This window comes from Anastrepha ludens, chromosome 4 (genome assembly GCF_028408465.1).
Source record: "Anastrepha ludens isolate Willacy chromosome 4, idAnaLude1.1, whole genome shotgun sequence".
NCBI lineage: Eukaryota > Metazoa > Arthropoda > Insecta > Diptera > Tephritidae > Anastrepha > Anastrepha ludens.
This window is the reverse complement of record NC_071500.1, coordinates 38,910,155-38,925,713: the sequence shown is the minus strand read 5'-3', so window position 1 is coordinate 38,925,713 and position 15,559 is coordinate 38,910,155. Positions and strand designations below refer to the sequence as shown.

Here is a 15,559-nt window from a genome sequence, read left to right as displayed (position 1 = left end):
AGCGAAGACTCAAATTATGTATGTGTCCAGGATGAATGTCAGATCAAGTCATATCCTGAAGCATTAGAACAACTGCGTCGCATTAAAGAATTTCTAAGAGACGATATTACTGGATTCCAATACGCCAAGACTTTAGAATGTCATCTTGAAAACCTTTTTCTGAAACATAAACAGGAAAATCTACGACAGACAACGGTATATGAATTTTTGAAGCCTAAAATATAAATACCTATGTTCAATCAAATATGTACATTCAAATGTGTAAATATACTCATTGTTCCCAATATAAAAATGTACATACATACATATATATTTTTCAATAAATATGAAAAAAACTGAACGTACCATAAAAGAACATAAAAAAATTATTCAAAATGGGTGGGATAGTAATTTTAACCTAGAGTTTTTTTTCAACCCCCATAAGCAGACACTCCCCATAAGCGGACGAAAATTGTGGAACCGTGAGTGTCCGCTTGTGGGAGGTTTCACTGTATTAAGTTCAGTTTTTTTTTTCTTTTTATTAGTATTATTTTACATGTGGCAATACTTTTGTTGACTTTGAAAGCAGTCAGTTTTAAGCTATAAGTTAAGTTAATTCATGTGGGTAGAATAATTAAAGTTGATACAGTAGCCCCAAGCGAAACTGTTACAGTTCAAAAAAAATTATTTATTGTCATAAATCATAAGTAAAACAAACGGTTCAAAAAAGTTATTGCATATTCTATTACTATATACAGTGGTAACAATTAGGAACAAAATAATTTAACTCAAATTTTTAATTCAATTACATATTAAGTGAGGTGAAAAAATAAAATGCATGTAATTCAATGCTAAAGTGAAACTCGTACATTATATAAAAGTAAAATTAACGTAAATATTAATATTTCGTATGCCTTTGTTTCTGATAGCCATGTGTAATCTATTTGTCCTACTTTTCACAAGTTTTTCACAAAAGCAGGGCTCAATTTTTTGCCATTTGTCCCGAAGGACTCTCTTCATGTCATCCTTTGAATTTATGCTATGCTGGCGAACTTTCCCATCGAGATAGCTCCACAGTTCTCAATGGATTTTAAATTTGGACTCTGAGCTGGTATATCTATGACATGCGCGCTATTATATAGCAACCACGACCGCAAAATATACGCTGTATGCTTCAGGCCATTGTCGTGATAAAAATGCAAATCTTCCCCTAAACCAAGTTTTTCTTTACAAAATGGCAATTTTTCTTTTAAAATGTTAAGATACACAGCCTGATTCTTAATACCCTCATCCTGGCCCAGATACAGAAAATTAACGCCACACCATTACTGACCCAACACCGTGCTTTACTGTAGGCTTCATATTTTTGGCAAGTTAAGCTTCATTTGATCTTATCCATACACAGGGTCTGCCATCTGAACCAAAAAGGTTGAACTTGCTTTCATCAGTGAATAGCACGTTCCGCCAAAATGAGAAATCTTTTGATTGATGCTTCTTGGCAAATCGTAGCCTTGCTTTACGATTACGTACGTTGATATGGTGTTTATGCCTTGCTCTTCTGCCGTTGATATCAGCCTTATTGAGTATATTTCTAATTGTCTGTGGGCAACATTTTTCCCCAAATCATTTTCGGCGATTGCTACGAATTTCGGTGCTCCTTTTTGACTAACCGTAGAATATATTGTTCACCACTCGGAAAGAAAATTTTGTTGTTTGCAACTTTTAATCTATTTTTAACACTCCTATCCTCTTCGTACTGTTTTATGATGATTTACCAATTCCGATTCCAGATATTTACCGAGGCGATTTTTGGCTTTCGTAATGATGAATTACTAATTTTCACACTTCACTCTTTGTCTGCCCATTTCGCCTTTTTATTATTCTTTATCAACAAATAACACAATATTCAATATATGGCAAAGAAGTTTAATGTTTGGGACTTCCCCGAACTCCAAAATAACGTGAACATAGGTGTGATTGCAATCAGTGTTGCCTGATAAATTAATACGGTACGAGTTTGGCTTTTGCGTTGAAAACAAGGTGAATTTATTAAGGTGACAGCATTCACCCAGCTGAATTTTTCACCGTAGGTATGGATATGCTACCCCCACATATGCTTTTTATTTTATATTAACACTCTTTATTTGTGATGTTTAATTCAAGGCAGTTAAAATAAAACTAATAACTTATAAAGGAACTCTAGTTTTTATATGTCTTGTCGTTTGCAAGAACGCTTCTCGAATGATCTCTTTCTTAGAACGCATAACGACGTTAAAATTAAATTGAATAATGAATAATGAATTCAGTGTGGCCAAAAGGATAGGTATAGGTGTGTTCCCGTACGACACTTTCAGCTGTGTTCCCACAGTATGTTTACATTCGTATGTTTACATTCGCTTGCTGATTTTGACGTGATGGTTGGACCAAACGCAACAACAAATACATGTAGGGTTTTACTTATATGTGTTGGCTGTCACCTGTAATAAATTCGCCTTGGTTGAAAATATTCACTTGCTTTTCAGGGAGCTTTTCAAATTTTGCTTTTGCCATTTAATGCACTACCCAGTACACTAAATTAGTTTTTATCGCTATACTAGTCCCCCTATTTAATGTAAAATCAAATATCTATCTAGGTGGATGTACGAATTTCGCTTGGAGCTACTGTATTACTATTTCCCTTTTTATCAATAAATACTTATCAATACTTTTGTCCGAGACTGTACTATATATAGAAAAGCAAAAAAATAAAGGAAGCATTCTCATACTACCCATTGGGTTTTGGCCCCAGCATTTAAAGCAACTTTCCAGTGGAAACCTCCACTTTTGACAAACGTTTTGAGGACTATGTTTTAAGGGAATAAACCTTGAATATCTGGTTACTTTATGGTTTTTGACCGAATTTCACATTACATTAATGCGTTGCCGGTGTAGCGTTATACTCTACTTTTACATACAAATACAATCTACTCATCTATCAGTCTTACTTCTTCAAGGAGCAGACGAAACGCATTCATTATGGCAGGCCCATTGTTCTCCAAAGGTGTACGGGGAATGTTTCATGCCGTTACAAGAACAACAACATGTTGGCATGTAATGGTGCAATAATTTACTGTCAGACTTTAACCCTTTCGCGATATTGTTGCCATATGGCAATAGTAAACTTTAAAAGGCCGTCAACACTCTCTTATAAAAAATATCAACTTTTTTGTTACATATTTTCAAAAATTGAAGCTTAATGGTTAAACAGAAATAAAATAAATAATAACTGCCCATTATATATCGGTAATACAACATTTTTAAAGAAAGCCTTCTGGCATATAGCACTTCACTCTGAAATTTGTATTTTGCATTTTTAGATTTTTGAGGCATTTTGGGCAAATGTTTTCAACAATTTTTGAATAAAGTATATAGAAAAATGTTCAATCTGTCATTTGGCATATAAATATTTTTTCGCTCGCAGCTTTAAAAGCTGTGCTAATTTTTGAAACTAAGCTTGTTGCCATATGGCAACAAATTTCTCGTAAGGTGTTAACTTGCATTAGATTGCAGAAGGAGTTTATTTGCGATTGAAACCAAAACAAAACATTTGTCGCCATATGGCAACATTAAAAAAAAAGCACTTAACAAAAAAAAAAAAAAAAAAAATGTTTTTGTATTGTTATTGGTCCTAAAATAAATATTCAGACAAAAATTTGGATTTTTTGGATAGCGCAATAAAAAGATGTAGCGAAAGGGTTAACACGAAGGACTTTAGTTCATGCCAGTAGACTCTCTAGACCCTCTAGCCAAAATCCTCATTCAAGTGAGATTCGTCAACATATCGCTGATTTAGGCCCGCACCCTGAAAAACAAGATCAACACAATCAAAAATCCAGTCGCCAGAAGAAATCGCTGGCCGATTAGGTATTCAAAAATTTTCTGCGTCAAATGGATGGTTGGAGAAATGGCGTAGGCGTCATAATATGACTTTCAAAAGAATATGTGGGGAATCTTCCGAGGTTAATTTTGAGGATTGTGTGCCAATATGGTTGGAGATAAAGAAAAGCCGTTGGTTATCGGAAAAGCAGCATGCCCACGCGCCTTTAAAAGAGGCAATTTAGGAAGTTTGCCAGTGGAATGGAAGTCAAACCGGAAAGCTTGGATGTGAAATTATGTGTGAGTGGCTAAAAATGCTTGATAAAAAAATGGGCTGCCAAAAGAGAAAAATTGTATTATTTTTGGACAATGCTACAACTCACCCTCGAGATATTAAACTAGATAGCATAAAGTTGATCTTTTTACCTGCTAATACAACTTGCGTTTGTTAGCCCCTCGATCAGGGTATAATACAAAATTTTAAGTGTCATTACAGATGCCATATAATCAAACATATTTTGACAAAATTAGGAGACATTCCAATGGACAGACTCAAAAACTTTTGACATTTTGGAGGCTGTTCTTTTATTAAATCTTCACGGCAGAAACAATTTAGAATTGTTTTTCGAAAGCCGGGTTTCAAAAAGCTCCGCTTGAATGTTCTGACTTCGAGGCAGAGGATGATATTCCCATATCGACACTAGCGGCTTTGATAAAGATTTTAAATGAAAATCAGCAAGGTCAGTATACAGAAGAGTTTTTGTTAATCGACGAAGTTGTTAATACAGAAGACAATAATATTGACGTTGTCATTGACGAAATGAATACTGAGGAATTATCTGACGGAGAAAGCGAAGACTCAAATTATGTATGTGTCCAGGATGAATGTCAGATCAAGTCATATCCTGAAGCATTAGAACAACTGCGTCGCATTAAAGAATTTCTAAGAGACGATATTACTGGATTCCAATACGCCAAGACTTTAGAATGTCATCTTGAAAACCTTTTTCTGAAACATAAACAGGAAAATCTACGACAGACAACGGTATATGAATTTTTGAAGCCTAAAATATAAATACCTATGTTCAATCAAATATGTACATTCAAATGTGTAAATATACTCATTGTTCCCAATATAAAAATGTACATACATACATATATATTTTTCAATAAATATGAAAAAAACTGAACGTACCATAAAAGAACATAAAAAAATTATTCAAAATGGGTGGGATAGTAATTTTAACCTAGAGTTTTTTTTCAACCCCCATAAGCAGACACTCCCCATAAGCGGACGAAAATTGTGGAACCGTGAGTGTCCGCTTGTGGGAGGTTTCACTGTATTAAGTTCAGTTTTTTTTTTCTTTTTATTAGTATTATTTTACATGTGGCAATACTTTTGTTGACTTTGAAAGCAGTCAGTTTTAAGCTATAAGTTAAGTTAATTCATGTGGGTAGAATAATTAAAGTTGATACAGTAGCCCCAAGCGAAACTGTTACAGTTCAAAAAAAATTATTTATTGTCATAAATCATAAGTAAAACAAACGGTTCAAAAAAGTTATTGCATATTCTATTACTATATACAGTGGTAACAATTAGGAACAAAATAATTTAACTCAAATTTTTAATTCAATTACATATTAAGTGAGGTGAAAAAATAAAATGCATGTAATTCAATGCTAAAGTGAAACTCGTACATTATATAAAAGTAAAATTAACGTAAATATTAATATTTCGTATGCCTTTGTTTCTGATAGCCATGTGTAATCTATTTGTCCTACTTTTCACAAGTTTTTCACAAAAGCAGGGCTCAATTTTTTGCCATTTGTCCCGAAGGACTCTCTTCATGTCATCCTTTGAATTTATGCTATGCTGGCGAACTTTCCCATCGAGATAGCTCCACAGTTCTCAATGGATTTTAAATTTGGACTCTGAGCTGGTATATCTATGACATGCGCGCTATTATATAGCAACCACGACCGCAAAATATACGCTGTATGCTTCAGGCCATTGTCGTGATAAAAATGCAAATCTTCCCCTAAACCAAGTTTTTCTTTACAAAATGGCAATTTTTCTTTTAAAATGTTAAGATACACAGCCTGATTCTTAATACCCTCATCCTGGCCCAGATACAGAAAATTAACGCCACACCATTACTGACCCAACACCGTGCTTTACTGTAGGCTTCATATTTTTGGCAAGTTAAGCTTCATTTGATCTTATCCATACACAGGGTCTGCCATCTGAACCAAAAAGGTTGAACTTGCTTTCATCAGTGAATAGCACGTTCCGCCAAAATGAGAAATCTTTTGATTGATGCTTCTTGGCAAATCGTAGCCTTGCTTTACGATTACGTACGTTGATATGGTGTTTATGCCTTGCTCTTCTGCCGTTGATATCAGCCTTATTGAGTATATTTCTAATTGTCTGTGGGCAACATTTTTCCCCAAATCATTTTCGGCGATTGCTACGAATTTCGGTGCTCCTTTTTGACTAACCGTAGAATATATTGTTCACCACTCGGAAAGAAAATTTTGTTGTTTGCAACTTTTAATCTATTTTTAACACTCCTATCCTCTTCGTACTGTTTTATGATGATTTACCAATTCCGATTCCAGATATTTACCGAGGCGATTTTTGGCTTTCGTAATGATGAATTACTAATTTTCACACTTCACTCTTTGTCTGCCCATTTCGCCTTTTTATTATTCTTTATCAACAAATAACACAATATTCAATATATGGCAAAGAAGTTTAATGTTTGGGACTTCCCCGAACTCCAAAATAACGTGAACATAGGTGTGATTGCAATCAGTGTTGCCTGATAAATTAATACGGTACGAGTTTGGCTTTTGCGTTGAAAACAAGGTGAATTTATTAAGGTGACAGCATTCACCCAGCTGAATTTTTCACCGTAGGTATGGATATGCTACCCCCACATATGCTTTTTATTTTATATTAACACTCTTTATTTGTGATGTTTAATTCAAGGCAGTTAAAATAAAACTAATAACTTATAAAGGAACTCTAGTTTTTATATGTCTTGTCGTTTGCAAGAACGCTTCTCGAATGATCTCTTTCTTAGAACGCATAACGACGTTAAAATTAAATTGAATAATGAATAATGAATTCAGTGTGGCCAAAAGGATAGGTATAGGTGTGTTCCCGTACGACACTTTCAGCTGTGTTCCCACAGTATGTTTACATTCGTATGTTTACATTCGCTTGCTGATTTTGACGTGATGGTTGGACCAAACGCAACAACAAATACATGTAGGGTTTTACTTATATGTGTTGGCTGTCACCTGTAATAAATTCGCCTTGGTTGAAAATATTCACTTGCTTTTCAGGGAGCTTTTCAAATTTTGCTTTTGCCATTTAATGCACTACCCAGTACACTAAATTAGTTTTTATCGCTATACTAGTCCCCCTATTTAATGTAAAATCAAATATCTATCTAGGTGGATGTACGAATTTCGCTTGGAGCTACTGTATTACTATTTCCCTTTTTATCAATAAATACTTATCAATACTTTTGTCCGAGACTGTACTATATATAGAAAAGCAAAAAAATAAAGGAAGCATTCTCATACTACCCATTGGGTTTTGGCCCCAGCATTTAAAGCAACTTTCCAGTGGAAACCTCCACTTTTGACAAACGTTTTGAGGACTATGTTTTAAGGGAATAAACCTTGAATATCTGGTTACTTTATGGTTTTTGACCGAATTTCACATTACATTAATGCGTTGCCGGTGTAGCGTTATACTCTACTTTTACATACAAATACAATCTACTCATCTATCAGTCTTACTTCTTCAAGGAGCAGACGAAACGCATTCATTATGGCAGGCCCATTGTTCTCCAAAGGTGTACGGGGAATGTTTCATGCCGTTACAAGAACAACAACATGTTGGCATGTAATGGTGCAATAATTTACTGTCAGACTTTAACCCTTTCGCGATATTGTTGCCATATGGCAATAGTAAACTTTAAAAGGCCGTCAACACTCTCTTATAAAAAATATCAACTTTTTTGTTACATATTTTCAAAAATTGAAGCTTAATGGTTAAACAGAAATAAAATAAATAATAACTGCCCATTATATATCGGTAATACAACATTTTTAAAGAAAGCCTTCTGGCATATAGCACTTCACTCTGAAATTTGTATTTTGCATTTTTAGATTTTTGAGGCATTTTGGGCAAATGTTTTCAACAATTTTTGAATAAAGTATATAGAAAAATGTTCAATCTGTCATTTGGCATATAAATATTTTTTCGCTCGCAGCTTTAAAAGCTGTGCTAATTTTTGAAACTAAGCTTGTTGCCATATGGCAACAAATTTCTCGTAAGGTGTTAACTTGCATTAGATTGCAGAAGGAGTTTATTTGCGATTGAAACCAAAACAAAACATTTGTCGCCATATGGCAACATTAAAAAAAAAGCACTTAACAAAAAAAAAAAAAAAAAAAATGTTTTTGTATTGTTATTGGTCCTAAAATAAATATTCAGACAAAAATTTGGATTTTTTGGATAGCGCAATAAAAAGATGTAGCGAAAGGGTTAACACGAAGGACTTTAGTTCATGCCAGTAGACTCTCTAGACCCTCTAGCCAAAATCCTCATTCAAGTGAGATTCGTCAACATATCGCTGATTTAGGCCCGCACCCTGAAAAACAAGATCAACACAATCAAAAATCCAGTCGCTGCTATGAGCGCATTATTAGGCTCCAGTTTAAGTGGTTGCCCTTACTTGCTAGTTCAAATAAATCAATTTAAAACCAGTTTGCTTTTTAAAAACTACCTTAAATTATTTACAATTTTAAGTATTTTAATTTTGGAAAAAATACTAAAAAATAAATACTATCCTAACGAAGTTTAGAAAGATGGTACGAGACTGTCTGGCCCAGTAGTTGTGTAGTTGGTCCTGGATTTCGTTACTGTAGTTGAAGCGATGCATCTTGACTCACCTACGAGGTGATTCAGCCTGTAGCAAGTACTTGCAGGGAATTGCTTGCTGAAAATCTTACTATGCTTCTTAACTGAGAGCATAGTAGCCTCAATGTGGAGATGTTGCAGGGGAGATATCAGGAGGCATCCCGTGGCAATTCTGATGGCAGTATTTAAAAGGGTTGACTTAATTCGGTATTTTTTGTTGCACTTAAACAAATTGGATTTACTTATCAACAATAGAAAATTTCCAATAGACGATTAAACAGTTATTGAAGTTTAAATTGCGTTTTCGTAGCAGCACCATTCCTCAACCCGGTCAAGATTGGCTAAATCATATATGCGTAGTTTACACAACTCTGAAAAAAAGTTAACAAAGTTCCACCAGTGTTGGAAGGATAATGTGCAAATATCCTAAGGAAAAGAAACACATGCATTTTTATGCCCATTATTACTAATATTTTATTTTATTGGTTGTTTCAAATTTATTGCAAAATTCAGAAAAATACGAATACGTACATCTTGGCATAAATTAAATATAACAAAAGAAATAAACAACTAATTCAAAGGTATCGCAAATAAACACCGCATACTATTAACCGGCTTCCATAAACAAATTTGTACTTCAACGAACATGGTTGCTTAAAGTGTTGAAAGTTAAATTGCCTGCTTATTAAATAAATTTAAACGTAGTTACATTCAAATGGCAAACTAACTATGTACAAACGTATCATATGCTGCACCTGATTATTTTCCACCTTTTATCAACTTTCCATTTTACTCGTATATTACACACTTAAATTCGAGTTATTTGTTGACTCTCCATCATGAAGCTGCGTATCAAATCAAGGCAGATACAACAGACATAATCTCATACCGTCTTTTTTTTACTTAAGTGGCATCACATTCTAGCGCAGTTTTCGATCTCTCATATGCATTATATACTGATTTACTGCTTTTTTAAGGTATCATTTTACTTTAGCTTTGCATGTAATTCGCTTAATCTTCTTATAACATATTCCCGTTTAGCTACACCCTCTAGCGAATCTCCTTTTTGTGTGTGTAAATTTTGAAAACAACTGGTTAATGCTACTTTTGGAGAAAGTTCTTCATTATCACCATGCTCCTCTTCACTTGCGACCAGTATACAATCATCATCGACCCAATCATTTTTCAATGTGATTTTTTCAGTTTGCTTATAGAATGTGCGATCTGTCTTTCGCAGGAAGTTATACAGCGCCACGCAACCGAGTATTATTTTACGACCGTTCTCCTCGTCCATGCGCAAAGGTTGTGATAATATTGGAAATATATTGGCTAGCATTCGTAACGCATTTTCGGTATGCCTGTTAACCATATTCATGATATTATTGTAATTAACTCGTGAGTCTTTTGGCACATCGGCTGATCCGTTCAGCAGATAAGGCTTCAGGGGCAAACCGCATTTACTTGCAAAATAATAAGACTGCTCAACGCCATCCTCTGTTTCATAACTCACTGGCAGTTTTACTTCATAAGTTTCAATCAACTGTCTAATTGTGGATTTTTCATAGATTTCATCGAAAGCTACCGCTTGGGTCTTTTCGATATCGGTATACAGGAAGTTATTATTACTATCTACAATGGATGTGAAAATGAGTGGTTGTTTGTTGATAAAGTCTATTTGCTCCTCGACACGTGATGACGAATGGAACCTAATTTGTTGCATGGCCAGATGTCCGGCGCAATTTGGCATACAGTGCTTTCGTTGGAATTCGTTAGCCACATTTTGCCATTGCTCATCAGTCTTTGGTAGTGATACAAATAGGTCCTTGAGTAATTCGTATATATTGAGGCATATATTGGCAATCATTTTTAGTATCACAGGTTTCGAGGCACGGAAGCAATAGTTACGACATGAATGAACTTCACCTGAAAAATAAGTTACAAGAAATACAAATATTATTAGAATGGGATAGCGAATATTTGTTGCATATAAAGCAATGATAAACTGTTGCGTATTTGTGCTGCTAACGGAACTTGTATTAAAAATTTAATGCGGTAGTGATATGGCAGCAATAACAAACTTATAATAAACTTCTCTCCAGAAAGAGTTAACGATTCTACCTCCATGTATGGTTATTTTCCATAAGTAAAATATTTCTTTAAGAAATGTGCACAATACTTGACGCCTCTTATGACCCTCTATAACAAGATTTTGCGTTAGGCCACTTAGGTATAACTTCTTCGAGAATTTGTCAATATGACTAAGCATTTCTCTTAAAAAATTATTATTAAATATATTTTTTGTACAAAAGAAGAAAAATGCAATTTTTTGAAAATAGAAAAAAACCCGACCACCAAAATTTTTAAAAAGTGTAAAAATGTCGCCTATGAAAATCTACGAATGTAATTGGGGATAACCCAGGCAACAGACATTTTTACCCAGCTGGATGGTAATGGTTATAGTTATACCGGTTAGGCTAAGGCCTTTATGCACTGCGACCAAATTGATCTATTGTGCGCCCTTAATTATTTCATTGCAATTATTTAGTATACCGAGGAATCGAACCAGCTCCTTAGAAGGGACCAATTGTAGGTCTTCCTCCTCTAGTAGGTATGAGCCCAGGATTCTGTGTCTCCTGTGGCCTAATGCCTCACAAATGGTGATTAAGTGTTCCATAGACTCCTCTTCATCACAGCAGAGCCTGCATAATCTTGTACTAGATAATCCTATTGTGTTAAAGTGTTTATTACAGGCAAAGTGACCTGTAAGTGCTCCACAGAGTAATCTGAGGCCCTTTTTCTCTAGAGTTAGAGCAGATGTTGCTCTGTTGGCATTAAAGTTCAAAAACTTTTTAGAGTGATTAAGGCCGCTTGTGCCATTCCATTGTTTCCTGATTTTATTTGGATCCATTTTTTTTGGTTTCCTGTTTTATATTATTTTTGTTAAAGCCGAAAAATGGCGTTGGTCCAATAAATAGCCCTTCTGCCCTTTTTTGGCATAACAGTCTGCCTTCTCGTTTCCTTCGTGCCCTTCATGTCTTGGTACCCAAATTAGTGAGACCTGATTATGAGTGGCCAGTTTGTTGAGTGCAATGTTACTATATATTATAGGACTTTTGACTTGGATGTGAATGTCCGAAATATTTTAATTTTTACTTTCTCAAACCCTCTTTTGGATATTATTTCCACTATTTCCATTATGGCGATGAGCTGCGCATGGAAAATTGTGGTATCTGTACTTAGTGTTAGGGACTTGTGGGCTCTAGGTCCCACTATTCCAGCTCCTACTCCATGGAGCTTACCCAGCTGGAAGCCTTCGAAAAGTAAAGATTTGATCCGCACATTTTTTCACAAATAAAATTATTGATATCCATTCCGAAAATTGAGCATAGATAGTTCGTGTGATAACTGGCCGTTTCTATGTACAAAAATTCAATGTTTTTGTTTTTATTCTGAATGGATGTGTTGTACTTTCCGAATAGCAGGTCAGATTGAAAAGGTTTAAATGAGATGTAACGGGAAACCAATCTCGTTTTATTTTTAAAAAACGAACTTCATCTTTCTAGGGTTGATGAATATCGATGCCGATACCTAACAGACTCGTCACTTGTGAAATGACAAAAACATTTTATAGGTATACTCGTAGATGTAACAAACCAACTTTTCTATGTCACAATAAATTATTCGAAAAACAATGTATGCATCTTCATAAGTATTGAAATTACTACGTACGACCATGTTCTATTTGCAACAATCTGTGAAGCTGTTAGCTATATATGTATGTATGTAAATGTATTGACATAAATAGATATACAAATAATGTCTAGTTGCCAGAACATAAATAACCCCTAATTTGTATTGCCTTTAAATCACTACATGAAATTTTGTATATTTACTTTAAAAATACATATATATTTGGAGACACTTACCCGTGGCCAAATACTTAAGTGTTATTGCCATTCTCTCCTCTGCACTGAATGATTTCTTCTTCCGATGTGGTTCATAGGAACTTATAACTGGTGATAGTTTATTTACCAAGTATCGAAACTGTCGCTCCGTTATGTCGAAGAAACAATTGAAATGATATATTTCATTGCTACGGAATTGTATCTCCTTGCGCAGATTTTCTTTGCTTAGAAATTCGGTTTGGTTCTTTTTCAACCACTCCTTTGTCCACTCCAAGCGTCGCTTACAATTTATTATGCCGGCCAAGTCCAATGCGGACATTTTGGGCATTTGTCGAACAAGCGCTGCTGCATTAGAGGCGCGGTTAGTTGGAGCACAATTTGTACCGCCTCCACCACCATCGTCTTTACTATCCTCTCCTCTGCCAGTAACGATAGCAACATTACCCCCGCTATCAGCAATTGCAGAGGTAAGTGTCATCACACGACAAACGCCATTTCCATTGCCATTTGTAACACCCTCGCGTTCACGTAGCACGCCTATCGTTTTGATTTTTAATTTTTCCATATTTTAGATCTTTTGTAATAGTCCTGCCAACTCGTTTTTCTAAATGAGCTTTTGTGCTGGCGAACTTTTCACAGCACACGAGTCCTAAAACGAAATCGATTTTTGCTTTTCCAAGTACGGAAGAAACAAGCCTTTCAAGTAAATGCAATGTAGTGAAATCCCCAGCACACAAATTTTACGTTAAATCCGTTTTCGGTCCGATTAGGTGTGGTCAAATATCCGCAGTTGAATTGCATGCAAGAAAGATATTCTTATTTCATCTTTACCAACCTGATTTTTTTATGGAATGTCGAGCAAACGAACAACGAGCAACACAAGGCGACCAACAACAAACGTACGCAACGAAAAATGGCAGCGGACACTACACACGTACAAACACCGTCGGCTGATCGGTAATACTTGCAAATAGAGTTGTTCCTATTGTTGTTGCTTCTACAGCCGATTGTGATGCGTTTCACAAACTGCAAAAAATTGAAAACTTCCGAAATAAAAGTGAACAGATTTTCAGCGAATTCCAATTATCCAATTTCCCCACTGTCACTATATTTTATATGATTGTGAATACGATTATTTAACAAAGTGGAAGAGTATGTTTAAGTTTATTATGCCAAAGAACTTGCTGCTCGCGTGTTTCTTTCACAAAGTTCAATCAGAATTCGTGAATAAACGATTTCGATTTCACGTTTTTTGTTTTTGTGACAACAGCTGTTTATGGCTCAGCTGACGCGGCATACAGGGTTGAGTTTCATAAAGTACTAAAAAACCTTTTAACGAAAGACTTCAATGCCCTGCCGCCAAGGCGAATTGACTACTATATGTGATGCTTTCCCAAAGCAGCAGTTACTTAATTTTTCGCGATTTTGACAAGTCTGACGTCAATACATATCAAACAAGCAAAAGGAGGAAAAATCACATGTTTGTGGAATTTCAGTGCATGGCTTGACAATATTGTAAGATTTAAACTAGTCAAAGTAATGAAAACGTAGTGTCGTGTGTTAAACTGTGCAAACACAAAGCCCCCAAATGCAGTTTGTTTGCGCTTTTATGCGGAAGACTCCGTGGCTGAAAGTATGTGTGTGTGCGAATAATTTCTTGTGCTTGGAAGCTTCCATTGCTTTCTCCTACTCTTCTTCTTCACAAACAAGTAATTCCCCTCCGTTATGCTTGTTTATTCATTCGCTGTTACGACACGGCGAGTTCGAAAGGCGCCATCTGTTTCTCTATCGTTCTTGAATTATCAGCATAGTCGCTACCAACGAATTTTATTCGATAACTTTGTTGTTGCTTTTGCATGCAAATTTTTCGTCAAGTTAGATAGCGGGCAGAGAAATAGCGAATAGAAGGGGCCTATTATTGTAATGTAAAAAACTCAGTTTTTAAGAAACGCAATATACGTTTTACTTCGTTATTCGTAAACATTGCTACAAATCAAACTGTACAGGGAAACAGTATTCGTTCAATTGAAATTCTTGCATTAGCATAATCGCATATCCCAAATCTTGTTATTCTAAACACTTTTCGTTTAGTTGATGGAACAGCTTATATTCGATTATCGTTCTCGAATGATTCTAATAATACGTTTACATATAAGTAGATGATCTACTTTTTCGTGCTTAACTCCCAATGCTTAATTAAAAGGCGAGGTTTCCCATACAAAATTTCTCTCCAGAAATCTGAGATTATAAAATAATTTTAGATAATAACGATACTTTTTTACATACAACCCTGCGTTTTCTGTTTTATCGGTAATTATTATTATGAATGTAAGGAGACACATCCAAATTAAAACTAAATGAAATGTATGCCGGCAAAGAAAATAGGCCTGTAAACATAATTCTAATAAAATAGTTGTTAAATATTATTAATACATTTTACAAAATGCATTTTGCTTCACTTTCATAACCCTCTGTACATATGTAGGTAGTTGCCAATAGAATGATTGTAATATTTACTATATCAAGCATCCCACGCTTTTAACTCTAATTTGAATTACTCTATTTGTAACTTAATTTTTGTTATAATTCTGTTCTGAGGTAGTTGACTATGACTGATCGTTCGATTTGCTATTACTTCATTATAGGTCCCTTTGTCATTAAAATTTATTTTCTACTTTTTAGTTCGATTAGAAATATAAGCGTGTTTTTTAGTTTTTTTAAACTATTTTTTATTTTTACGCATGTAAAGAAAAGCGTCAAAGTAAAAACTAAATAAAATGGATGCCTGCAAAGAAAACAGGGTTTTAGACATAATTCTAATAAAATATTTACTACATACTCGTATTATTAACTATGCATTCATATAACAGAAAAAATCGTG

At 34.8% G+C, this 15,559-nt stretch overlaps 1 protein-coding gene across 1 annotated transcript; it reads right to left on the bottom strand.

Moving 5' to 3' along the window:
• Positions 1–9,221: 9,221 nt before the first annotated feature.
• Positions 9,222–13,918, bottom strand: LOC128861735 (uncharacterized). Its single transcript, XM_054100101.1, has 2 exons — positions 12,700–13,918; positions 9,222–10,696 (listed from the first exon to the last, which is right to left on the bottom strand). The coding sequence occupies exons 1-2, from the start codon at positions 13,241–13,243 to the stop codon at positions 9,759–9,761; spliced, it is 1,482 nt and encodes a 493-aa protein (XP_053956076.1). The 5' UTR covers positions 13,244–13,918; the 3' UTR covers positions 9,222–9,758.
• Between the last annotated feature and the right edge of the window lie 1,641 nt (positions 13,919–15,559).